Below are 23,888 nucleotides of genomic sequence, written 5' to 3' on the forward strand. Positions count from 1 at the left end.
AAGAATGAGAATACAGAACCAGAGTTTTCACATACTTGAAGGAAGCAACTATTTACAGTTGTACTGGCGTTTTTCCTGACACCATTTGTTCCTTTTTATATAGAGCTATTCTGGGAGATGGGGATTTCTATTTCTATGTAGGTTCCTCAATCACTATAGTAACTGGTGCAAATAGAAGCAGGACTGTTTGCCCTTGGCTGACATGTATATGCTTCTTTGTTGGACTGATGCTTTAAAACAAAATCAATCAGTGCTAGAACTACTATGCTGCAGAAGTTTCAAAACACTGTACACCTGTAAACAGAAAGTTAACTTATGATTTTACTAACCTTGGTATAAACAAGACCATTTTTACCATATCTGAGTACAGTACCTGCCTGAAAGAGGTATTAAGCCTGCCATGTACTCAATTGCACTCAAACCTCCCTTGTCATCAACATCAAGCTTTTAAACCTTCAGACACAGTGCTGGAAAGAGGGATCACACACCTACTATTAAAGCTTCATCACATTTCCACTATTTTAGTGAAACAGCCACACTGGGAATGGCTGTAGAATCTCAAAGCTGTTGTTCACACTTAACACCTTCCAAGGGTATCACAGGGTAGGGCTCTGTGTGAAGCCTTTACCACCAGCACAGACAGTCACCACTCTGCTGCCTGGGAGTGTCCTGCCCTTGTGACAAGCAGATGCCTCTGGCTGAATTGTGACTTCTGGAACAGCAAAAAACCATCTGGCATTGCCTTTTGTATGACAAGGTCTTTTGCACAAAGCTACTGCTTATTGGTCCCCATTTCCACTTCTTCTGGAGCTCTGAGATGTTTTGCTTCAACACCTGGCTTGTCTAGGAGCAGAGACTTTGAGTTTGTAAGTACCACTGGAGTCAGAGTTAAGCAGAAATCATTTTTTTCCCAGAAGGAAGAGCTTGCCTCAGAGGCAACATAATCTGACTTTCATCCCTTTGGCAGTCAAGGAGAACTGGGATATTGCTCTTTGTGAGAAGCTTAGCTTCTATTTCCTGCCTAGTTCTGAATTCAGTGATAACAAGAGCCTCTGCCTGACACTGGGGCAAGAGCTGATTTGTTACCATTGCAGGCAAATGTGTCCTTATTAGAAACACACTCTGTGAGCCAAAAGCAGCATCATTCTAGAAATATTTTCAATATTTTTGCAATGTAAAGCTTCATAAGGCTTACAATCACAGCCAATTTTCCCATCCACTTTGATTACTAAGCTAGAACTTTAGTTGGAATTGCAATTCTTAATGATTTATATTTACTAGCAATTAAGGTTTTTAATATCCAGATGACCATTTCATCTTGCTCTGCTATCCTGAAAGTGTTAAAGTAGGATGGTAGGGATTATCTGTAGTTAGGAATCTGGGTACAGGAGATTTTTACAACAGGTTTCTTAAAGTAATGAGTTCTTTCCCTCAAAAGACCTTCAAAATGCTTTTCCCAGACATATCCTTAACAAATATCACTTAATAAGTACCAGCATCGTGACACTCACTGATGTTTAAACTTTTAACCTTTAAAATGTGAACCCACTCATATTAGAAGTGGACACTGCATTCACAAATAAAAGCATTTTTGGAACATCACAATGAAGATCTGATAACCAGAATACAGATAAATTAGTAACTTAGGTTCCACTTTGAAAATTGCCAGGAAGACTACTCACAAATTCCAGCATTTGCAGAGAACACTTTATAACCATCACTTTGAAAACCTCCACAAAAAAGAAATTGTAGCAGCAAAAAGAAACCTGTTCAGCCATAAGGAAGTTTTAAAGGCAAGTTTATGTTCTTTGTAACATTTGTGTAGGAGCCTTGGAAATAACACGAGCGTTAAAATAAAAAAGGTTGCAATTTTGAAATTCTTAAAAACTAAGACACAGGCTCCTCCTAGTGGTAAAAACGTACAAATTATTCTTTTTGTGTTAGGAAATTTCTAGAATGATTTATAGTTAGTCTGTTAGCCTAATTACTCTGTTAGACTTTCATTTGGTTCTGGAAGGTTTAGAGGCCTATAAGTTCTTACCTGCTATCAAGGTATTGTTACCTAAATATCAAAATGAGTGGGACATAACCAAAACACTTGCAAATCACTGTAATAACTTTTTTCCTCCAAAACAAAGTTCATCTATCTCTAAGTGCTTCAGAGTGATGGAGTGGAAAGGATGGAAGATTCCAAAAGATCTACACTTTTGTGACAATTTAAAATCCAGCTTGCATTTGCATTTGGTATCCAGAGAGCAGCACTGGGCATTTGGTGGTGGAAATTCTGCACAGCACGTCTTTGGCTCAGATGAATGTGCTACACCCTAAACATCAAGTATGCAAAACATTTCATGTATTTCAAAAATGTCCTCAGTTTTGAAGCCAAGTCTCACCTAAAGAGCAGAAGCCCAGTGTCAGAGCAGATGCTGAGCTTTTTACTGATTCATCCCAGCCATGGAGCAGCAAGTTCTATATTTAGCCACACTTGTTTGTCAAAACAAATTCTGTCAAAAGGGACAGAGGGCCATTTTTATTATCAGGTCCTTTAAAAGTCTTATTCTGCACTGATGTTTCTCATCAGCCTAAAGCAAACAGCAGCTTATGTAATTTAAAAAGGAGCTGTATATAGTAAATGATGTTGTGCATTTAATAATCTTTCCCCTACAATTTTAAGTTGATTATGTTAATAGGCCTACTAACATAATTACAACCTAAAAATTGAAATGGTCTACCTCAGTGGAACCCAGCACTGCACAAATGAAACCTCTATTGTACACCAAAGTGCTTTCAGTCTTAACTGTACTTGAAATACAGTAGTATGCAGAGAACTACAAATGCTAAAATTTCAGATATTGCTATAAGAAGATTTACGGTCTCAGAAGACAAAAGAAAGAAAATAAATTCAAACCAGGTTAATTTCATTATTTGCCAATTTCAGCTTTGCTTTTGTATTAGGAAAGGATGAAAGATCATTTATGTACCACTTCCACTTGCAAGCTGGCAAAAGAAATTTCCATATTTCAGATGTGTCCATTTTTCCTATTCATGTTTTTCAAACACTTTTGTTTTAAAGACAAATGACACAGATGTTGTTTTAGAAGAAGGAAAAAAACCCACATTATTTAAAGCTGCTTATGTGGAAAGAAATTTAGATTGCCCACTTAGAGTCTTCTCTTTTCCAGTATTTCATCTATGTGTGTGATGTATTTTGTATATAATTACATTTGTTTCAGAATAACAAATGATAGTAAAGCACAGGAGGATGAAAACTAGTTGCTGGTTGAATGACATTTTTATTTTCACATTCAGAGAGCTGTACAGTTTCTATAAATAGATGTGATACTGTAATATTTACATCATCCTCACCCATACTAGTATATTTCATTTTAAATGGCAGATACCCTGACCAAGCCAAAACAGGGTTATTTCTGGGTGCATTTAATCAGGATTCTATGTCAAAACATACAATACATCAGTTTGTGCCAGAGCAATTTTTCCTGGTGTTTTACATGTAACATTATTTTCTCTAGACAGTCTCACCTTCTAGCATCCTAAGAGCTTTCCAGACAAGTGCAGTACAGTTCAAAGACAAAAACAGGATGCAAAAAAACCATTCATATCCAGCCTATTTAAAATAAGGAATGTGATGGATAGTTTTAACTACATGAGTTTCATTATACATAAACACAATATTTTCAAGATCCCTTCATATACAGGTACAGATTGAAAACAAAAACAAAAGCAATAGTTTAAAAATTTGGAGACAGCAAAATTCTCTGAGCTTCTGAACATGTTCTGCAGATTTCTGTACTATGCTTCTGCCAATAATGTTTCCAAGTTTTACACTGCCTTATTCATTTTCTAATCCCTGTGATTAACTGCTTTAGGGAGTGCTTGTTTGCATCTGTGAACTCTACTGTTGGGGTAGCTACAAATGTTACCTAAAATCCCATTTGAAAATCCACAGAACCCATGAAGTGTTGAGGTTTTTTACGCTATACCACCTTTCAAAGTTTCTCTCTCCACTTGAGAAGAGCCATCTCCACAGATGGACCAATTAAATAACCAAACTTCAACTGTCACATGATATTTTAAGACTCTGACAGCTAAATTGTTCACCTCTACCAAAAGGGACTGTAGAACTATGTGACAGGAACACCATGTTGGTAATTTAAAATGAACAACACAGAAGGAAAACAACAAAAACACAACATTGAAACAACATACAGGACCAGGCTGCTTCCACTGTGCACATACCGGAGAATCTGAAAGCAGAAGCCTGCAGTTGAAAAGTGATCAAATTGTAACAAGTACCACTAGAACAAAAAACAACCAAACTCAAGCTGTTACTCATCTTAACAAAAAACGAATTTCAAAGGAATGTCCAGAGTAAGTCACTCACAGCTGGATGCAGGTGCTCAAAACTGTCTGATTAAAAGCTCATTTAAAAACTCCATTAAGGATGAATTCAGAAGGAGACTGAACAGGGAAGGCTTAGGCTTTTCTATGGGGAAAGACTTGCAGGGTCATACATAAATAATCAAGTTCTCAGGAAAGACAGAAGGTGAACTCCAGTAACTGCAATAAAACTGGGAGTACTGCATATCAGTGTGCCAAAGGGTAGATATTTCCAAGTATCCTGATCAACTGGAAACCGGTCGAGGTGGTTTGCTTTTGTTTTCTGCCTCTTTTCCACGAATTGCAGCCACATAAGAGAAGAGACACAGCACGGAGTAGCAGATCTCATGAGCCTACAAGAATTTAGAAGAGATACTGAAATTCAGATTAAGTGTTTTACAAAATCCATTGTCCATTTGTATTTTCCTGTATGTCTTCCTTCATGGGACAAGTACTCTGGCTACAGAAAAAACCAGGGAAATGTGTCCCCTACCACCTTCTAACTGAGACAGAGAGAGAAGAAGAGCCATATAACAAAATAAAAAATTCCTTTGGGATAAAAATAGTAGCTGCTTAACAGTATGATTTAGTAATTTTTAAGAACAGCATGCTAAACTAGAACGTTGGCCAACCGGCTTTGGAAAAACCATTCTGCATATTTGCTTTTGGTCTTTTGCATGAAATTACAAGGTATTTTCTGGGAGGGGTTGAAAAAGCTAACTAAAGAGAGGGTTTCACATAGCACTACTCAGTTTCACAATTATTTAACTGATTAACTGTGCTATTCTTTAACCAAAAATCCTCTTTTACCATATGACTGGCAGCACAATTCGGTGAAGGTAAGACTTAGACTTAATTTATATACTAGTTCTAATGCCAGCTGTTCTGATGATCTTAAAAATTCTTGTCCTTTAAACTGACACTTAAAATCTTTGTAAAGGTAATAAGCATTGTTGTATTACAGTATCAGCTAAAACACTTCCATAAAATATTTTTTTCATTAAACTGGCTTTTCTTACTAACAGATACAGCTATTTGCTTCTTAAACTACATATATTCTAAGCATTTTGTTCTAAAACCTTTCCAGCTTCTTCAAACAATTTTGCTCTCTCTCCTCTTGAAGTTTCCATGACTGAGTTTCCATGAAATCACCAAATGTGCACACTGCACATCAGACATAAACTGAAATTTCCCTTCTGATGATAATCATTGGTTCCTATTTCTTCCTCATGAATGCATATAAGTCTGATCACATATAAAAGTGCTAAGTATTATTATCAACTGCTGGTGTTCACAAAAATTGTTTTAAAAACTGAATATTATTCCAGAACATGAACTCATCTATACAGTAGGAATCAATACTTTTACTGTTCTCTCACAAGTCATTGCGCACAAGGAGATGGGAATTTTTTGTAAACTGTTAACAATCATTTTATTCTTAGGAAGTAGCCTGCCTTTCCATCACTTCTATGGAGTAAGGGTTGTGTTCTGCACTATCTTAAAATTCAACAGTTCCACCAGTTCCTATTGTGCTGAAGTTCAATGCCAAATTGGGAACCTTTCATCTTTATCTGTCTTAAAAAAGGAAACAGTGCTTTCTGCACTGGTGAGTTCCTCTAATTTCATAGATCCAACAATCACTGAGTTTTGCTGTCTCCCCCTACTGAAAACATCAGAAAGTGTTTCACTGTAAATCCTGCAGTCTCAATGTAATTCTTTTCTCCACATGAAAATGTAAAGATACATCCTCTAGAAAACCACCAGAGGCATCACAGTAGACTCACCATTGGCGTCTTGTACTTGTGGCTCACCACTTCTTTAGTTTCAGGAACTAAAACCGGACGGGCAAGAGACAAAACAAAAAGTTCAAAAAACGAGAGGCAAATGGGGAAGAAATAGTACAATGTTCCCATGGGAAAGGGAAGGGAGGCAGACAGACAGCAGGTGCAGGTACAGGGCACTTCACTATCCCTCACTTCTACATACTTCTTTTCATTTACATTACATATATCCTTGTAAGACACTGGTAATGTCATAATAAATTACTCAAGCTGGCAAAAATTTTCACTGCCTCTGTTTGGCACAGCAGATATTTGATGGTTCTTAAGAGACTCTGGCTTTTCTCATATTACTTATTCCTGCTAGACAGTAAAAATAATGAAAAAATATGCTTAATAACAAACTATGTGTAATGCCTACTACAATAAAACATAACCCAAAATTTCCATAGGAATTTGTCACTATACGAGTCCCAGAGATTCTACCCGTGAGATCTTTGCTGAGCACGAGATTTCAAAAGAACTGTTGAACACTGTATACTGTATAGTAAGCTAGCGAAATCCAGAGGGAAAAAAATTAGCTGAGGGAGAATTTTTTTCTTAACTTGAAGACTGTTTTCCAGCTCTATTTTAAGTTTCTCAAGATATTCTTTCTCCTGTATAGGATGTGTGTGATGGTATTTACTTGACATACTCCCTGAAAACATTCATAGTTTTTGAATGAGTTGCCTTAAAATAAAATGCTGAGTTCAGTGACATGTATTCCTAAAATACCAAGCTGGTTGGTTTACAGAAATCTTTTTATAAAAAGAAGATTAGGGCATTGATAAAAAAATCTATTCTCCAGAAAATCTGCCCTTGTTCCATTGCACTGCCTCAAACTGATAGAAAGAAAACTGGCATAATATAGGTAAAGGAAATTTGTCTCTTTTTTTCTCATTGTAGAATGCACAAAAAAGCAAACTGTAACCAGCCCGTTTGTGTGCAGTGCATCTGAACTGTGCCTTTGGCCCGCACTCGGTCTGCAAATGTTGTGAACAGATACCATGGGAAATCACCAGAAGAGAACAAAGACCACACTAGAACATTCAACTGGCAAATTTAAAATGTCCATATCAGGGGAATACCAAGGCCAGCTCTGAGTACTTCCCTTCCAGAACAGCTGGAATTTGCCATGAAATTTCTGTGTCACAACAAAAGAATTTAGAAGAAGCAGTACAGAAATTATGCAAAACCAAATCATTCCAGGTTCATAGAGGAAGGATAAATGTTTTATTACACATAGTACTAGTGACAAGAAAAGAAACAGAGGCAGATGAGTTCAGTATGAAGAGCCAGGAAAAGTCCACAACAAAACCTATCCATGCAGATGTCATCTCTTCAACTATGGTATGACACAGCTAAACGCTGGAGAGGGAGACGGATCACACTCTAAGGGGCCAAGAGTAGGCAGTGCAGACTGGGTTTGAGAAAGTTCTCAAAATATAACCAGTACCTACTAATTCTCATATGTCATGGTACTGTCATTCTTGAAAATAATCTATTGAAAAGTACAGAAAATGATGGTAAAAAGTAATATTTTTGTTTTATTTTTCAATTCTCACTCTCCTTGGAGTTGGCAGTTGCGTGAAGGGCTGAGAAACAAGAGAAGTGCACACCCAGGCTGCACTGCCTCAATGATACCAGAGATTAAAGCTGGGGAGATAAGGAGGTGCACATCCAAGCTACCTTACCCGTTGGCACCAGATGTTCCAAATTAACTCCATGTCACCAGGGGATAAAGGTGGGAGTGAGGCTGGTGCACAGCCAAATAGGGTAGGACTTTTACAGCTGTGTAAGTCTCACTGCCCACTGGATAACATAGAACTGTTCATATACTCTTCAAAAAGCAGGAAGGGAAAGCTGTAAGGACCTTGTGCCACGAGGGAAGGAGAGAAGGGAAGCTGTAAAGTCCTGTATCATAATTGAGAATAGGAAGAGAAGGAAGAGGAGAGCAGCTAGGCAAGGTACTGTCTCTCCACAGTAAATTGCCTTGTCTTTATTTAAAATACTCCTTCACAGTCCTTCCAATGCAGAAAATTCTCCTGAGAGGACTGAGTTAGGAAGATTAAGAAGAGTGGGTCTGCATTTACAAACACAGAAGTCAAAGCACTACTACTGCAGAATACAAAGAAAAAAGGAAGAAAGGAAAAGAGAAACTGCCCTCCCACAAAAAAAAAGATCCCCCTACCACAACAAGAAAAAACCCCAAAGAAAAGACCCAAGCTTTCAAAGATTCAAGCCTCAAACTGAGAGATTAGCATTTTCTTCTAACATTAGAAGTTATTCCTGATGCTCTTGAACTGAGTGGATAAAGGGAGTAAATTAGGCACCATCCTGCAGCCTTTGATCCTGTAAATGAAAATATGGTGCTACCACAAAATGAGTTTAGGGGAAATCACTTTACCTGCTGGAGAATGAAGGTTTTCATAGCAGCGGCGGTGAAGGGGCCACAAGAAAGTAAAGCACAAGTACACAGCAGTAACTCAAATTCCAGAGGGAAGAACCTTATATTTCCTCACTTACTTAAGTTTACACTTTCATTTGTGGGACACAATTCCTGAACTTCTGCTTGCATCCTGCTCTGAAACCACAAACCCAGCTGTGATGCTGCCATTTAAACCCAGCATTAACACAAACAGACCTTTAATATCCTCCTGTGCTACCACTAATTTGGAGCACTCATGCTGGGTAAAATCAAAATCTTGCATTTAAGTACTTCCCATCAGACTGGAATATGCACACTTACCAGAATCTACCTTTCTAAGAGCATCTACTACTTCAATATGCTCCTACTATAATAAATCTGATGGCAAGGTTTACAACGTTTAACACTAAATAACTTCATTCTTCTGAAGCAAGTTTTTGATGAATGCTTTTAGTCTGCTACTACCACACATGTTCATTTATCTTGAATAGGACAGACGGTCATATTCTCTCACCTTTACAACAATTCAAAAAACAGCTCTGAGGTGGACTCTAATCTCAGCATAAGAAGAAAAGTTACCTCCCTTGCAACATCCTCCTCCTTTTTTTTTCCTCTGTATTAGCTGGATAGGCAAATTGTCAATCTCATTTGGCACATCTAAATTGGTTCCTCTCTGTGACCTCTATTTTGTGAGAGAGGACCTCAAGTGGTTTAATTTCTCAGTTTTTGCTTGTAGATTTCAACTCCCAGTTTATTTTTAGTTACTTCTTAATTTTTTTTAAGTTCCATATGACAATTCTAGCTTTTGCAATAGGCCCTTGTTTACAAAATCTTTTGTAAAAAAATAAAAGTCCTTTTTCTTACATTTCTTACAGATATTATTTAGGGGCTAAATGCTCTGTTACAGAGTCACCAATACAAATTAACTAGAAATAACCAAGTCAAACACTGTCTTTCTTCTTGTGGAATATAAACAATCTATTAAAAGAAGTTCTTTGCATAAAACCTCAAAAAATTATCCAAAATAATTTCTGATCAAAGTAATTTCTTTTAAGTAAAGATTTCAGAAGCCGAAGCCATTCTTTAAGCTAATTTTATGGCTTCTGAATTCTCATCTTCATAAAACCAATCAATAATCTTTTACTGACTCCAGAAATTTCTGGAGTAATAAAATGAAGTGTGCCCATCAGCGTGAAAACATCTATCAAAGGAACAGAAATTGAACAGAATTTATAAACATCTAAGCTATTAGAAAATGTTCAGGGTTTAAATATACAGATCTGATCATATGAATCATGAACAACATTTTCAAAAATTGGAAAAAAATGGTTCATCAATTCAAATTTGAAACACCTGGGAGATTTACGGTAAACAACAAGCAAACTGCAACAGCCAGAAGGGTTTTATCACTTAGAACTTCGTGTCACCCAAAGGAGACAATAAATTCTCATGTACAAAGACATTAATTTTGGACATCTCATGTTAATAGTTCTATAATTCAAGAGAGAAGCCCTCAGCCAGAACATTCTGTTCACAGTACCAAAGAACAATGACAGTCTTGGTAATGGGAGCTGCTGATGCAGATTCTATTTAATCGCCAAAGTATGCATGCTGATCTACTATGGAATTAAATTTCAGCTCCTTTTTATATGTTTCAGACATACTCCTAAGACCTGAACAAATGTCTCAAAGATGGCTGGAAGAATAAACCAATTTGGGCTTCAGGAGAAGTATGTGGACCACCCCTCCAGAGAGCTGCATCTGAAGTCACTTGTACTTTTCAGACCCTAATTAAGAGTATTGTGACTGACACTAACACTGAAGAATAACCTGAAATATTGCCCAGACTCCGGTGTAGGCAGATATGCAACAGCAATAACTGACCAAAACAGTACAAACTCTCTGTTCTTCTTAACCTTTACTTTTCCACTCATTCTCTAAAATAACAATCACAGGATAAATGAAGTACAACTTGACAAAACAGCTTCTGCTCCCTTCAACAAAAATTAAACTACATTAGAGCAAAAAGAAAGCTTTGCAGTTAACAGTAATTCTTTGTAATGAAAGCATGGTGTGTTGAGAAAGATCAACTTTAAATCCTGCCTTAAAAATGTGATATTTCAGATGAAAAAGGAACAGACCAAGACGATTCTCACACACATCCACATCTGGTTTCTGGTTTTTGTTTGTTTCAAAAGACTCAGGACCTTTTCTCTGTCTAATAATAAAAAGCATCTGGATCAGAAATCTTAATATGATAAAAATTAATGTGGAAATTTTTATGTTAAGTCACCCATGTCCCAGGCAACTCCTTATAGGCACTCTACATTCTCTCCCATCTTTGAAACTGCAGTGCAACTCTGAATCTGAAGACTGGAAATTTGAGTTACTGCCATGTGAGTACAGACCTAATATCAAAATAATGTAATTACCAAATTCCTCCAGGACAAAGACTCCTCGCACAGTATTGCACTTTTTAATGTGATTCAGCTCTATGAAAACCTACAAAAACAGGAGGAAAAGTAACATAAAATTAGTTGGGTTTGGAGGTTTTTTTAAACCAAAAATCAAAATTAAACAAAAACATCATCACAACAGGTACAACCTGAAGTTTGATAGCATACACTACCAGTTCATTTACAGTTTAATATATAAATAAAGGGTGAAATAAATATTCAGAAGACAAACTTGCCACAATGCTAGAAATCAACAAAAAACTTAAAAGTGCTAAGAAGCGAAGACAGCAGAAGATGAAGTACCTTCCGCTCCTTGCAGGAGGAGAAAGCATGGAAGAGAAACGAAGGAGTTAGTAACTCTGACATATCCAACATTGCTACCCCTTCAGGCACTCAAATGAGTTATTGCAAAAAGAATACCAACACACCTGAAATACAGCAAAAGAGGGGGACGAGAATAAAGCTGGCTCCCAAATTTGGCACTATTTATAGCCTCTGATCCATCCCAGGTAGTTTCTGCCCCTCCATGCATCCTCCTCCAGCACAGAGGGCAGGTAAGGGGCACTATAATTCCCACCCTGATACTGATCCTCCTAACCTACCAAGTAGTCAAATTGAATCCAATGACTAACACCAACCTTTCTTCTCCCTGACACTTCTGCCATGTAAGATTTTACTAGAGTTTATGACATATAATCTTCAGAATTACTCTTGGAACCATCTCCTTTTAACAGTACCAGTTTTCTACTTGAAGCAGGATGGGAGAGTTTGGATCCTTCTCTGTTTTTGCTCACTTCACATATGGCTCTGCCAGTTGAACAAGTCATTTAGAAAAGAAACCTGCCTTAAAGTCATATTTTACATACATGAAGCCCAAAAGACAAAAGCTGTTGAACTACACAACGAGGTTTCTCAGTCCAGAACATAGACCAAGACTGCATGAATAAACAAGTTCTCTTTGCATAATGAGTTTGTTTAACATCCAATCTATTTGAAGATACAAAATAGACCCTTCTTATGTGCACATGTCTGGAGGGGTCAAAGTCAGTACACAGACACAAGAAGCTGTAGCAAGTGCTATAAAGACTCTAATCCATATCCCAGTTTCTAATAGACTTGCTTTTCAAGGCAAGAGAAACACTAAGAGTAACATGGCCGTAATATTTGGAGTGTCTACATCAAACACCTTACAGCGGTCCTTTAAAAACCGTTTTACAATAGTGTGGTTTGATACTTCAAGTGCCTACGCCTTTAGGACACCATAATCTCAGGACCTTTTTATTAAATGGTACCGGAGAAACTTCATTGTCTTGGAAAGAAGGGAAAGGAAAACTCTGCAACCCTCTTGAATCCCATATTAGCAACATCAATGTAGTTATGCATTATATGCTATGCATGAAAGACAAAGGATGTCAACACTAGAAATTGTTGTAGAGTTTTTTGAAGAGACTTATTGTATATCAAGAGGATCAGTAAATCCACTGTACATCTGAGATAAGACATGCTGATTTTCAAGTCAAAGGAATTTTATTATTATTTTTATTGACAGGGAACTAACCAAGAGACCTGAGATATTTTTTGTTCAACATAAAATCTCAAAACTTCTACTTACTTAACCAGAATCTTTATTTCTGCTTATGTTCAAGCACTCAAGGGAAAGGAGACTTAATCCCATCTTTTTTTTATTTGCCTGTTTTCATTCATATGCTATATCAGTTTACTTGGTCAAAAACATTTTAATTTTTGAGGTACACTTACAGAATAAACAAATCAATAACAGAATACTTTCTTTACTGCACTTAGTTCTGTTTATTCTGTAATCTTTTCTGTGAAAAGTTTTTGCTAATAGTCTGAAGTATAAAAATTCAAAAGCTCAATAGAAAGGCTCAGCAAAACACTGGTAATTTTATCTGGGAAGAGTAAAACTGCCTCAGAGACTTGACTGCCCCAGGTGCTCACAATCTAGTTAATGTTATGGAGTGCTGCATTTCCACAAGACCTATGAGCAAGATGAAAATTTATCAAGTCTGTCACAATTACAATCCATTTTCAGAAGATATTAGTTAAAGGGCAATTTCTTGCTATATTGTTTAAGGGACAGAGATGCTCTCCTCTCACTCCATCAGAAAACACACATAAAGGAAATACAGTTACTTACCCTAGGGAAACTGTGGTTCCTCAAGACAGAGCATTCAGTGTGGATCCTACTGTAGATGGGCATGTGCCTTATGCATCTTATTAAGCTTCCATCTATTTTTACACACATGAATTTGTAACGGGCACAGGCTACTGAGTCCCAATGTTACAATAGAGTCTGTAGATGTGAACTCAGAATTATCTGCCAATTGAACAGGTACACTTGATTCCTCCCTATTCTAAAGAACATCCTCTAACCTGCTAGGCACAGACAGACTTCAACATTTTTATTCTTAAACTTACATGTGCAGCAGCATGGTGAGACAATCTGTGAACACTAAAGACAACTCTTCACATGTCAGTAACAGGTTGTCCCACCATGCATCTGAGACATTGCCTGAGGAATTCACAAGATGGTAAGAAAGTACACACACCACAAATCAAGAGCCTTCAAAAACAGCTTCATAACAGCAAGCTTCACACCTAAGCAGTATGTTCAGTCCTCTCACATAGACTCCATGTATATTTTTCTTTTAGAAAGTGGAAACTCCTCTTCCTATGTTCTAAATGAATTCTATGATGTCCAGTCAAGCAGAGCAATAGAAATCCCTTATACTAGTAACCCACAATATTGAAAAGAGTACTTGGAAAGATAGCCAAGGACAGGGCCATCATATTAAGTAAGGAGAGGAAGATGAAGAGAAAGTTGTGCCTAATGAGATCCTGTAGGCTTTTGTATCCCCATTGGTCAGTATTCCCATTCAGACTCAACAGAAATAGAAAATGCCATTTTCAACACTGAAAAACAGTTGTGAGATCCTGATTTTAATGATGCTTATATAAATATTCTGAAATCAACTGCCTTAGGAAGCAATTCACACAATGTATACAAGAATTGAAAAAAAATCATCCAGAACAGCAGACCTTTTATTAAGAAAACAGACTGGTTGACGAGTGTCAGAATAAGAATGCCAACATCCTTTAGCTCCAAAGATTATGAAACTGGTGGGGATGCGTTGTTTTTTTGTTTTTTTTTTGCATGGTGCAACTAGTAGGAGTCCTTTATGTAATTGCTACAGTTGTCCATTCTACAGATATCCTCAAATGATACATGTTCGTTATCTTTCTAGACACTTTGCTTTGAGAAGGAAAACAAAGTTATATATCTTGGATCCCCTAAATGGTACTGAATGCCCTGGTGACATAATCTAACAGACCAAGAATTAAACATATTGAATAAATGCAGAGTATTTTCCAGAATTGCACTTGTTTCAATATCTATCTTAAGTAATGGCAATAGCTTCATTGGAAAGGTGATGAAGAGTAAGAATAATCCTTCAGGTGAGGGAGATTGCTGGCATATGTCATGGGTCTGGCCTGTACAGCCTCTTTTCCAGAAAAAAGATAGGAATCTTCATGACAGACAGCAGATTAGAACACCATTCTCTATAAGAAAGGATATGATAAAGCTGGTATTCTATGAATTCTGGTAGTAGCACAGGTCTCAGTACCTGTTGTACAAAACTAATGCTCCAGATGTCATTCCAGCCTTTAAGGAAAAAAAAAATAAGGCTTGCATCTGGAGTTTTTCTTTTTCACAAATACATGTGTGCTCACTATGTGCTTAACATGGAGGGTCTTTGTCTTGTGAAGATACCTGCAATGCTTAAGAAACCATGCTGCTACTGATGTGGCTATCTTTTCCTATGTCCCTTCTCACTGCAAATGTGAATTTGCCTGCCTTTTCATTTATGAAATGGAGTCATCTCCATAGAGATGAGCAGTTATAGCAGAACTTTTTTGACTTCTGGGCAAAGTAGCAAACAGAACATTCCTATTTTGTGTCCTTACCTTAGGACAAATTAATTTCTATTATATCCATCTATAAGGATATCATACTGTTGCTTTAAGACCAGGGTTTAATTTTCAAAGGCTTTAGACTTGTCATTTTCAAGAACTATGAAAATTCATTTTGTGCAACCAATAACTTCTTCTTACAGTTCTTTGTATTTCAGCACACCCGATGAAAAGATAAAATCTGTAACTTAGTCAAGTAGAGTGTCCATCACAGAGTAGGTCTGAAACTCTACAGCGGGTTGGACATTGCAGGTAGGACTTGTAAGAGACAGCAAGGAAACTGAGGGAGGTTCACAACTCTCCACTCCTTAGAGTGGCACATATGAACTCAAAGTGGCACATGGTGCTGCTGTGACCTTGGGAGAAGTATTAAAGATTCTGAGCATGTGTGTTTGAGATGCATGTGCACTTCCAGTGGGATCTACACTGATGTATCCTCAAAGAAAAACAAAGCTTGTGTGGGGAGAAAAGTCTAGTCAGAAGGAAAGGAAAAAACACTCCACAGAGAACTGACAGAAGCTTTTCTTTCTTTCTCTCTCTCACTCTCACACACATACACACATTCTCCCTTCTCCCCTAAAAATTGATTCTACTGTCTAGCATAGCATGCATTTAATATATGCAAAACAAAAAAACATAAAGCAAAATAAAATACAAGGATCAAAGGAAGCAACAGAAACAACATCCAGAGAAAGGAAGAAATGACAATTCTACTTGTGTTTCCTCTATACCCACAATATCTGCTTTTTGGAAGGAAAAAGAAATCAGTACTTTTTTCTTATTTTTGTAAATTACATTAAGAGCCAGTGTCCTATTTTATTTTTTTACAAACTTCTACATATAATTTCTAAAATTTTAAAATACAATAGATTAAATACAATGCAGAAGGTTGCCTTCTGTATCTGTAATACTCAAACACGGTATTTTTAAGGCTGACCGCTTATGCAATGAGGATTTTTTCATGGTGTGATGCATTATAGCAGCTTAGATTATTATTGATCACTTTTTCTGTCCCTTAATACAGGCTAACATTTGTTTTCTGCTTAGACAATTCAGACCACAACAAACAAGAAGCTGAAAGATCTATCAACATTTTCTTTAACAGATTATAGTTTTCCTGAGGATATTTAATTTCAGTGTGTTTTTATAAATATATAGATATAGATATATAGATACATGCTTGTGGGTTTGAGTGTAAATATATCTAAGTTTTTTTTACCTACATCAAACTATCCCCTCTCCTTACTAATACTCTGGGAAGAGGAAACACCTATACAGGCATGCTGCAGAAAGCTTCATGCTCAGTCTTCTCATAGATTTCCCTCATACCTGACTGTGCATAAATTTCAGGTTAATTCCTTCCAGTGTGACCTGAAGAAGACCTCCTTCACCGGTTTTCATATCCTGCACAGGGAACTCACCACCCAACTCAGGGCCTGTGATGTTAATAAAGAAAAAAAAAAAATCCAAAACAAAAAACAAAAGAAGAAAAAACAAAAAACAAAAACAAAACAAACAAACAAACAAAAAAAACACCAACCAACCCCCCCAAAAAAAACAAAATAAAACAAAAACAAAACCAAAAAAAAAAAAAAAAAAGAAGAAGAAAAATTCAGAGAGAGAGAGAGAGAGAGAGGGTGTGCAGAAAGCAGTCAGCCAAGTCATGGTATGCTGAAGGGGAATATTAAATAGTAAAAACATAATTCCTATTGATCTGCATAGGAAAAGGACACTACTAAGAATAGTAGAGACCATGTCAGGGAGTCCATTCACTAATGACAGCTTTCTAAGAACCACTAGAATTTTTAGAATTGTAATAAACTTCATTCTGGTAACATGAAGTAACATCAATGTCAGTTCATCCTGTATTTATTGTATGTCATATTGGAGTATTGTTTGTTTGCTTTAAATGCCACATTTCATTTCTGAATAGCAAGATCCTGCAATCACATAATACCATAGAGAGTACAATCTTAAGTACAGATACATAAGCAGCACAAAGGAGGATTGTATTTGTGAGCTGCATGGCCTGGCATTATTTTAAGTACTTAAAATGTCAAAATATTATTTAAATAATAATTTAGGAGAGGTTATTAATAGGTAAATAATCTAGACATTTTCATCTAGTTTCTTATGCATTATTCAGTTCAGCCAAAAAGTGCATTCTTAAAATTATTTTTGAAAAATTATCATTTTTTGCAGAACCACTAAGCTCTGGGGAATGGCTTTTAACACAATGCAAACACTTTTCAAACATATTTTCAATACTACATTATCATCCAATTCTTAAAATATCTTTCAAATACAGTCTTGCTAAAGACAACAATCTGCTACTTGCACACGGATGCACAAAGTTACCCCAAGATTTCCAAGTAAAAGGAGATTATGTTCAAAGGAGTTATTAATAAAAAAATTGCTGATTGCAGATTAAACAAAAAATGTTCCCAACATTTAAAATCTTGTACCTGGTTTAATGCTTTGCTGCCTTGCTGCTGCTCGCTCCATACTGTCTTTTACACAGTAGTACAGTTCCCGACACTAACAGATATAAGGAGAGTAATACAATATTATTCCTCCAAATTACCAAGGGAGGGAAAAGAACAGCAAGATTCTAAGATTCTACAAAAAAAACAAGCCCCATGTAGTGCCCAATGACCAAAAGCCTATACAAGTTCAAGTACACCTTATTACTAGTCAGTACTTATATTTGTTTTACAAGATGATCGAGAAAATATTTCATAGCATTTAACAAAAGTTAGTGAAGAGTTCATGCATTAGCACATTCTAACCAAGCCTATGCAGTTTCTTACTGTAGAATAGGCATCAAAATAATCCCTCCCTTTCTTTCAGCTTGCAGCAATCAATATTGTTAGTCATGCACCTAATACCTATCTTTTTGTTATTCTTATCAATTTCCTTATGGCATATTCTTCTCTTCCTCTTCCTTCAACTCTGAGATTAAGCCATAATCTCAGAGCTAAATTTAAGAAAATTTTCTGTCAATAGCCCAAGATACAGGACACAGAGCTGAGCTACTCTGTACTAGAAAGGAACAAATCTGATGGATGGACAAACTCAAAATAATTGAGATAATGGCTCAGCATCCAAGTGGAAATCAGTGACAAGTGCTGCTCCTTGGGTGTCAGTACTGGGTCCGATGCTGTTTAACACCTTTGTCACTGACATGGACAGAGGGACTAATGGAAGGTGTCCCATGGTAATGGGGTGTTTAAAGTAGGTGATCTTAAAGGTCCCCTCCAACCCAAGCCATTCTAGAATTCTAAGATCAAAAATTATACAATTAACTCCTAGGGCATAGTTTTATTTAGGTTTTGCCCATGAATCCTCTGTAGTATTTTTACTATCTTCACAAGCCTGCCAGCTCACACAATATTTAGTAATACTGATGCTTTCCTTCTTCCAACAAAAAAGCTACATGTTATTTCTTAAATACTTTCTGGTGGACAACTGTCTTCAAGTAAATGACAGGGCACAAGGCCAGCTTCAGATGTCAGTGCTGCTAAACAGTCATTGCAGTTCAGTAACCAGTGCTGGAAAGAGAGTGCTATTTTTTGATTAAACACAGAATATGACACACAAAGGATTTTTTTTTTCTGTGCAGTTTTCCCTGCAGTATTGTGTATATTAAACAAGATACAAACCTTCTTTGTGTAGAACTTGTTTAATTGTGTCTCCTGACCATTCCTGCGCCAGAGGCAAAGAACTTTTGTTTTGGGACAGTAAGTCATGTTGATGAGCTTCTCATACCACCAACGTTCATACACAGTTCCAATGTTGCTCCTCAGCACAATACAATCATCACATACCTGGGAGCACAAAATATTATGTAAGATTTTTCATGCTGTTTCTCTTAATTCTTCTGTTACTGGTTACATTAGTATTATTCTTGTCTCTACCTCCATGAAAAATATGTCTCCTGTTGTGTCTGTCCCAGCATGTACTACAAAAGTCTGCTTCTTGATGTGGCGGCTGCCACTGGGTCTCACAGGGAGTTCCCGTCCATTCTAGAAAAAAACCCACATGCAATCATGAATGAACATTGAAAAAAAACCAAAACATTAGGTGGCACAAATGAAAGAAAGAAGAATTTTTAACAGTATTTAATGAGCTCATTGGAGACAATTTTGGACAAAGCTGTAAGATATTCTAGTAAGTTTAGTTTCAACAAGTGTGACTGGGAGAGTTATGACAGCATACAATACTCATGTGGTACCATACTCAGTATGGGAAAGTGAGGTGTCTGAGTTCTGGTATCATTGCAGTAAACTGGTCTGATTTTTCCCAATTAATTATAAGATCATTTTGTGCCTTTTCTGTGCAGAAAAGTAAGTTCCAAAGGTAGAAATTACCTTTAAAAGATCCTAGCTTGTGTCCACCCTGGTGACGGTTGTGTTAAAAACTGGCTAGATTTACTAACTGAAGCTTTAGCCTGTATTCTTATTGATCATTAGAGGACATCGGGTTTATTCTCTATGAATACTGGGAACAGTTTTGTACAGAAACTGATTGCTCTAAGTCTTATAGTGGCCTGGAAATTGATAGAAAACTAAACTCTTCTTACATAAAGATTCCTGCCAACAAACGTTATTAAGAAAACATTAATGTTGCACAGAACTGTTGTACATAAGTGTCATGTTTATACACATTTGTATTGCAGCTCTAACTGTGGAACCTTAAAACATTATAAACAGGGTCATATAGTCATAGTCTTTATTCTATATTTGTGAAGAGTAGCATTTAAAACTTCAATTAATTCTTTTTAATATTTTTAAATTAGTGTTGCAGAGAATATACGTAAGATTTTTCAGGCAATTTATTTCCTCCACTGTAGTTCCCAGAGGTATATCCCACTCAGCACTGTTTTACTTACCAGATTGGCAAGTTTGTCTAGAATATCATTTATTTGCTGGCTGTGCACCAATCCAATATGTGATTTTCCCATTAGCCGACGCACCTTTTTCCTAATATCATTCTTGTTCACCTAGAAAGCAGATATACAGACAGTTGCATACTCTTCTCTATTCACAGGAGGCAACTCCAATCTCCCAAATATATCTTGGTTTCCACTGCTAAGAAGCAAAACAACTTTTATCCAATTCACCCATGCTAGGGTCTCTTTAATCAGCAGTACAGGACCTCATTCCACATATCCCACTTTTTCCAGCTACAGGGCAAGTGATGCTGTGCACAACAGATTTCTGGCCTGCCCATGTGTACAAGCTGCAGTTCCACTACCCACTACTTCCAACTACTGACATTAAAAGCCTCAGTTCTCCATGTTACCACTTCTGAGTCTCATTGGCCAGACCAGCTCCTCCACCTCTTTCTCTGCACAAACTCAAGTTATGAAGCTGTGGAGCCCTCAACACAACACAGCATCTTTCAGAGTTCTTGTTCTTTCACCATGTGTTTCCTGGTCACTAGGCTGTGGCTCTAACAAGCACTCCCAGAGAGCCCTCAAACAGCAAAAGGTTCCTCCTGAAGATGAGCTGCAGACAAGCTCAGAAGCAAAATATTTCTGCATCAGTTGCCATTTCAAAAGGCTACCATGAATGCCATCCATTGATACTAAAGGCTTCAAAGACAGTACACTCACGTTTGAGTGCTGATTTCAAGCTGGATCAAATACTGGTTTTTACCACATTTGCATTATGACCTTAATGTTGTGGAGTATATAAAACAAACTCAATCTGCTTCCTTCCTTTGACAAGAATTCTTTGTGCTTGAAAGAAGCATTGTATTTTTCAGTATATTTTAAAATTAAAGCCTACTAGGCTCTGTTATGCAAAACAAGAAAATAAAGTACCAAAGTGTTCGGTTAGCAGGATTATGCTTCCCTTGACAGCTCAAATAAATTCATCTCTCCAGCAACAGAAAGCCTTCCAACTGGGCAGTTTCTACTAGAAACTGCCCTTATTATCCACAGTTCTGGGTTTCATAAACAGAGATGTATGGTTTCAAAACAACACAAACAAAATATACTGCTTAAATCTGAGTAGCAATCTACTAAAAAGAACAAGAAGTCACCTTAATCATAAGCATATAAGCAATCATATTATGCAGCAGTGTAGCCAACAAGCGATCCTCATCATCCTCCAAACGCTTTCGATCGTGTTCTCCCAGGGAAAGATACCTGCAAGAAGAGCTACATGTGAGGCAGACTCACAGGCATTCTTCATCCACTTCACTAAAGCACTGACAGAGGACACAGCACTGTTTGCAAAGCGTACAGCAAATAAAACCTCTAAAAACACTAAGTCAAATGGGCATTTTGCAGTAAAACACTGTCATCAGTAATTAAACATTTCCCTTAATTATTAACTAGGTGAAGCAAATAACATCTGCTCAGTGGGAAATTTGTTAGTGGTCTGCTGGGCTTATCATCCATTTCCTGTTCTCTGCAGTGGCAGCTCCGTGACAATTACAACTGTCAGAAGAGAAACACATAACTCAGCACAAGAGCTATCCCACATTAGAGCTTAAATACAGCTGCAAGGCAGAAGAAAGCTGATGAAGGAAGTGCACCAGGCACTGTCTTTTTCCAGTAAGGTAGGCAGTTTCTGGAATAATAGTTTTGAAACCATCACCCCAAATTAGTTCTTATTTTGGCTACCAGATTTCATGTTCCATGATAGCATGGATGGAGGCAGTAGAGCTGCAGGTGGTAGACAAGAGCATAGAATGATCAGCTGTTAATAGAGCTGGGGGGAGCAAGAGGAAATGAGTCAAGACTGAGATCTTAGAAGCAGTCAAGCCTTAGGCAACCACGTAGATATTTCTAGAGAGTGGTTTCCTCATGAGGTTTTTTTTTTTTTTTAACTACAAGCTGTGAAAACACCTTTAAGTTACTTTGCATTTTGAGAAGGCTCAAAATGCCATTTCTGGAACTATTTCATTCTTTCACTGTATGTCAACACACTATTATTCCAGAACATAGCCACAGAAATCTCTTACTTTACTAATGATCTAGTCTATTCCATCTGTTCATATTGTTCTTATGCTTACATTACCCATTTTTCAGGAAATATCTCACCACAAGAGTAAAAAAGTATGTCATAACTGAAGACAAGTATTTCAGTATCAGGAGCTACTGACCAGCAGAGAGAGGAAAGGCTCCCTTTGGAATACTCAGGTATAGTAACAAGGTTTACAAAGTGACAATAGCATGTTAAGTAGAATTAAAATAATTTTTTCCCTACTATTTTTACTATTTCAGCCCCAGGTGAAACAATGAGGAGGAAAAATGTCTACTAAAGAATTTACCTGTCAATCATCTCCTGAGGTCCCTGGTCCATCCCCATTCCTTCTCTCTCTAACATCACAGCATCCAAGAAAGCATCTTCCCAGAACTGCATCTGGTCCCACAAAGTTGAACGCTCTTTGCCTATGCAATGTATAAAAAATTGAGCATTTATTCTGTTTATTCCACTCAGATACTTTATGATTAATTTCTGTTCATCCCCACTCCTTGAAAATACCATTAGCCAACACACAATGAAACTATATTTAAAAAAAAAATGTTACTTGTAAACCACAAGCAATATCACAACTGAAGTGTAAAAGAAAAGACAAGACAAATCTCTCATTCTAATTAATGGCACAATATTTTTAATGCCTTACAGTAAAGTACCTCTCATCTCTATTCTTTAAGGAGTATAGCTTCTTCCATAAACTGTTAACACTGCCCAAAAGAGACAGGAATATCTCACACAGACACAGATCACAGCAAACACACAGAGAAGTGGAAAGATAAGGTTATTACTCAGAGAGAAGGTTTCCATTGCAGCATCCTCTAACTGGTCCCAGACAGATCCTTTATCCCTACCTGCACCATTCCAAGCAGGTAGGAACGATAAATGGGAAGGATGAAAAACACAGGAAGAGAGAGCTTTTGATTAACAAGTGCAGACAAAATACAAAATAGCCAAGGTACTCCTAATTCAAGGGAGCTACTTGAAGCCCTTTAGTACTCTGAGTTTAGCCCTTTGTTCAGTGACTTAAGCTGAATGATCTTTTTTCAAGTCAGTGAAATATTTTAGCTTTCCACACATAGCTAACTTCCTTCTCCCCTTCTTCATATTGTTTAAAGAATTTGTATTCAAGAAGAGCAAGAGACTTGGACATATTTAATTTTATGCAAACTACACCACTCACACCAATCTCCTCTTACACTTACTCAATTTCCTCAGCAAAACTTTGGCTTTACTCTGAATGATCTGATGTGCCTTCCCATTCTACCAGCATGGACAACAGTTAGAGGTTAAAAACAGTGTCAGGGGAAGTGAAAATTCCAGTTTGTCCTAGACATGATTTCATCTGAACTCCAACCTGAAAGATTCCCTCCCCACAAAAAAAAACGTAGCTTACCCAAAAGTCCTTCATACAGATAGACACGTTGGTTCCCATCCTCTGGGCCTCTCCCTGGAGTGCTCCCTTTGCTATCCTTCACACTCTGTTTCAGGTTGTGAGACTTGGCCTGAAAATAATACAAGAGGCATTGGCAATTTAACTCTGCACCCTGCAGGGCTCTCTCTTGTGCTGTTGGGTTTAACAGACACAAGTTTGCAAGCTATACTTCAAAAAAAGCTTCTCCTGCAAACATTCACAAAACAATTGTTTTCTTCAAAGAGCAGTGTAATACACTTAAACATCCAGAGTCAGCCAAAGAAAAATCAAAGAGAGAATGAAAACTGAGGCAAAACAAAAATGCAAGCCCCAGACTGAAGGGAAGAACCTCTTCTGTCATCCCCCATATTTCACACTTATGCATTCATA

At 37.1% G+C, this 23,888-nt stretch overlaps 1 protein-coding gene across 18 annotated transcripts in view; it reads right to left on the bottom strand.

Moving 5' to 3' along the window:
- Nucleotides 1-3,273: 3,273 nt before the first annotated feature.
- The window catches only part of MADD (MAP kinase activating death domain), a 68,532-nt gene continuing 47,917 nt past the window's right edge, over nt 3,274-23,888 (bottom strand). For 9 of the 18 annotated variants that reach the window (XM_030949133.1, XM_030949130.1, XM_030949127.1 and 6 more), the window contains 13 exons: nt 23,481-23,589; nt 22,876-22,938; nt 22,377-22,497; nt 21,141-21,246; nt 19,984-20,094; nt 19,010-19,117; nt 18,755-18,919; nt 17,558-17,630; nt 16,422-16,528; nt 11,403-11,411; nt 11,076-11,145; nt 6,183-6,229; nt 3,274-4,751 (listed from right to left, as the gene is read on the bottom strand). In XM_030949133.1, the coding sequence (XP_030804993.1) occupies nt 4,644-4,751; nt 6,183-6,229; nt 11,076-11,145; nt 11,403-11,411; nt 16,422-16,528; nt 17,558-17,630; nt 18,755-18,919; nt 19,010-19,117; nt 19,984-20,094; nt 21,141-21,246; nt 22,377-22,497; nt 22,876-22,938; nt 23,481-23,589 (1,197 nt within the window). In that variant the 3' untranslated portion in view covers nt 3,274-4,643. The remainder of the gene's footprint in view (nt 4,752-6,182; nt 6,230-11,075; nt 11,146-11,402; nt 11,412-16,421; nt 16,529-17,557; nt 17,631-18,754; nt 18,920-19,009; nt 19,118-19,983; nt 20,095-21,140; nt 21,247-22,376; nt 22,498-22,875; nt 22,939-23,480; nt 23,590-23,888) is intronic. The other 9 variants (XM_030949135.1, XM_030949137.1, XM_030949132.1 and 6 more) reach the window with 4 other exon arrangements.

This window comes from Camarhynchus parvulus, chromosome 5 (genome assembly GCF_901933205.1).
Source record: "Camarhynchus parvulus chromosome 5, STF_HiC, whole genome shotgun sequence".
NCBI classification, from domain to species: Eukaryota; Metazoa; Chordata; class Aves; order Passeriformes; family Thraupidae; genus Camarhynchus; species Camarhynchus parvulus.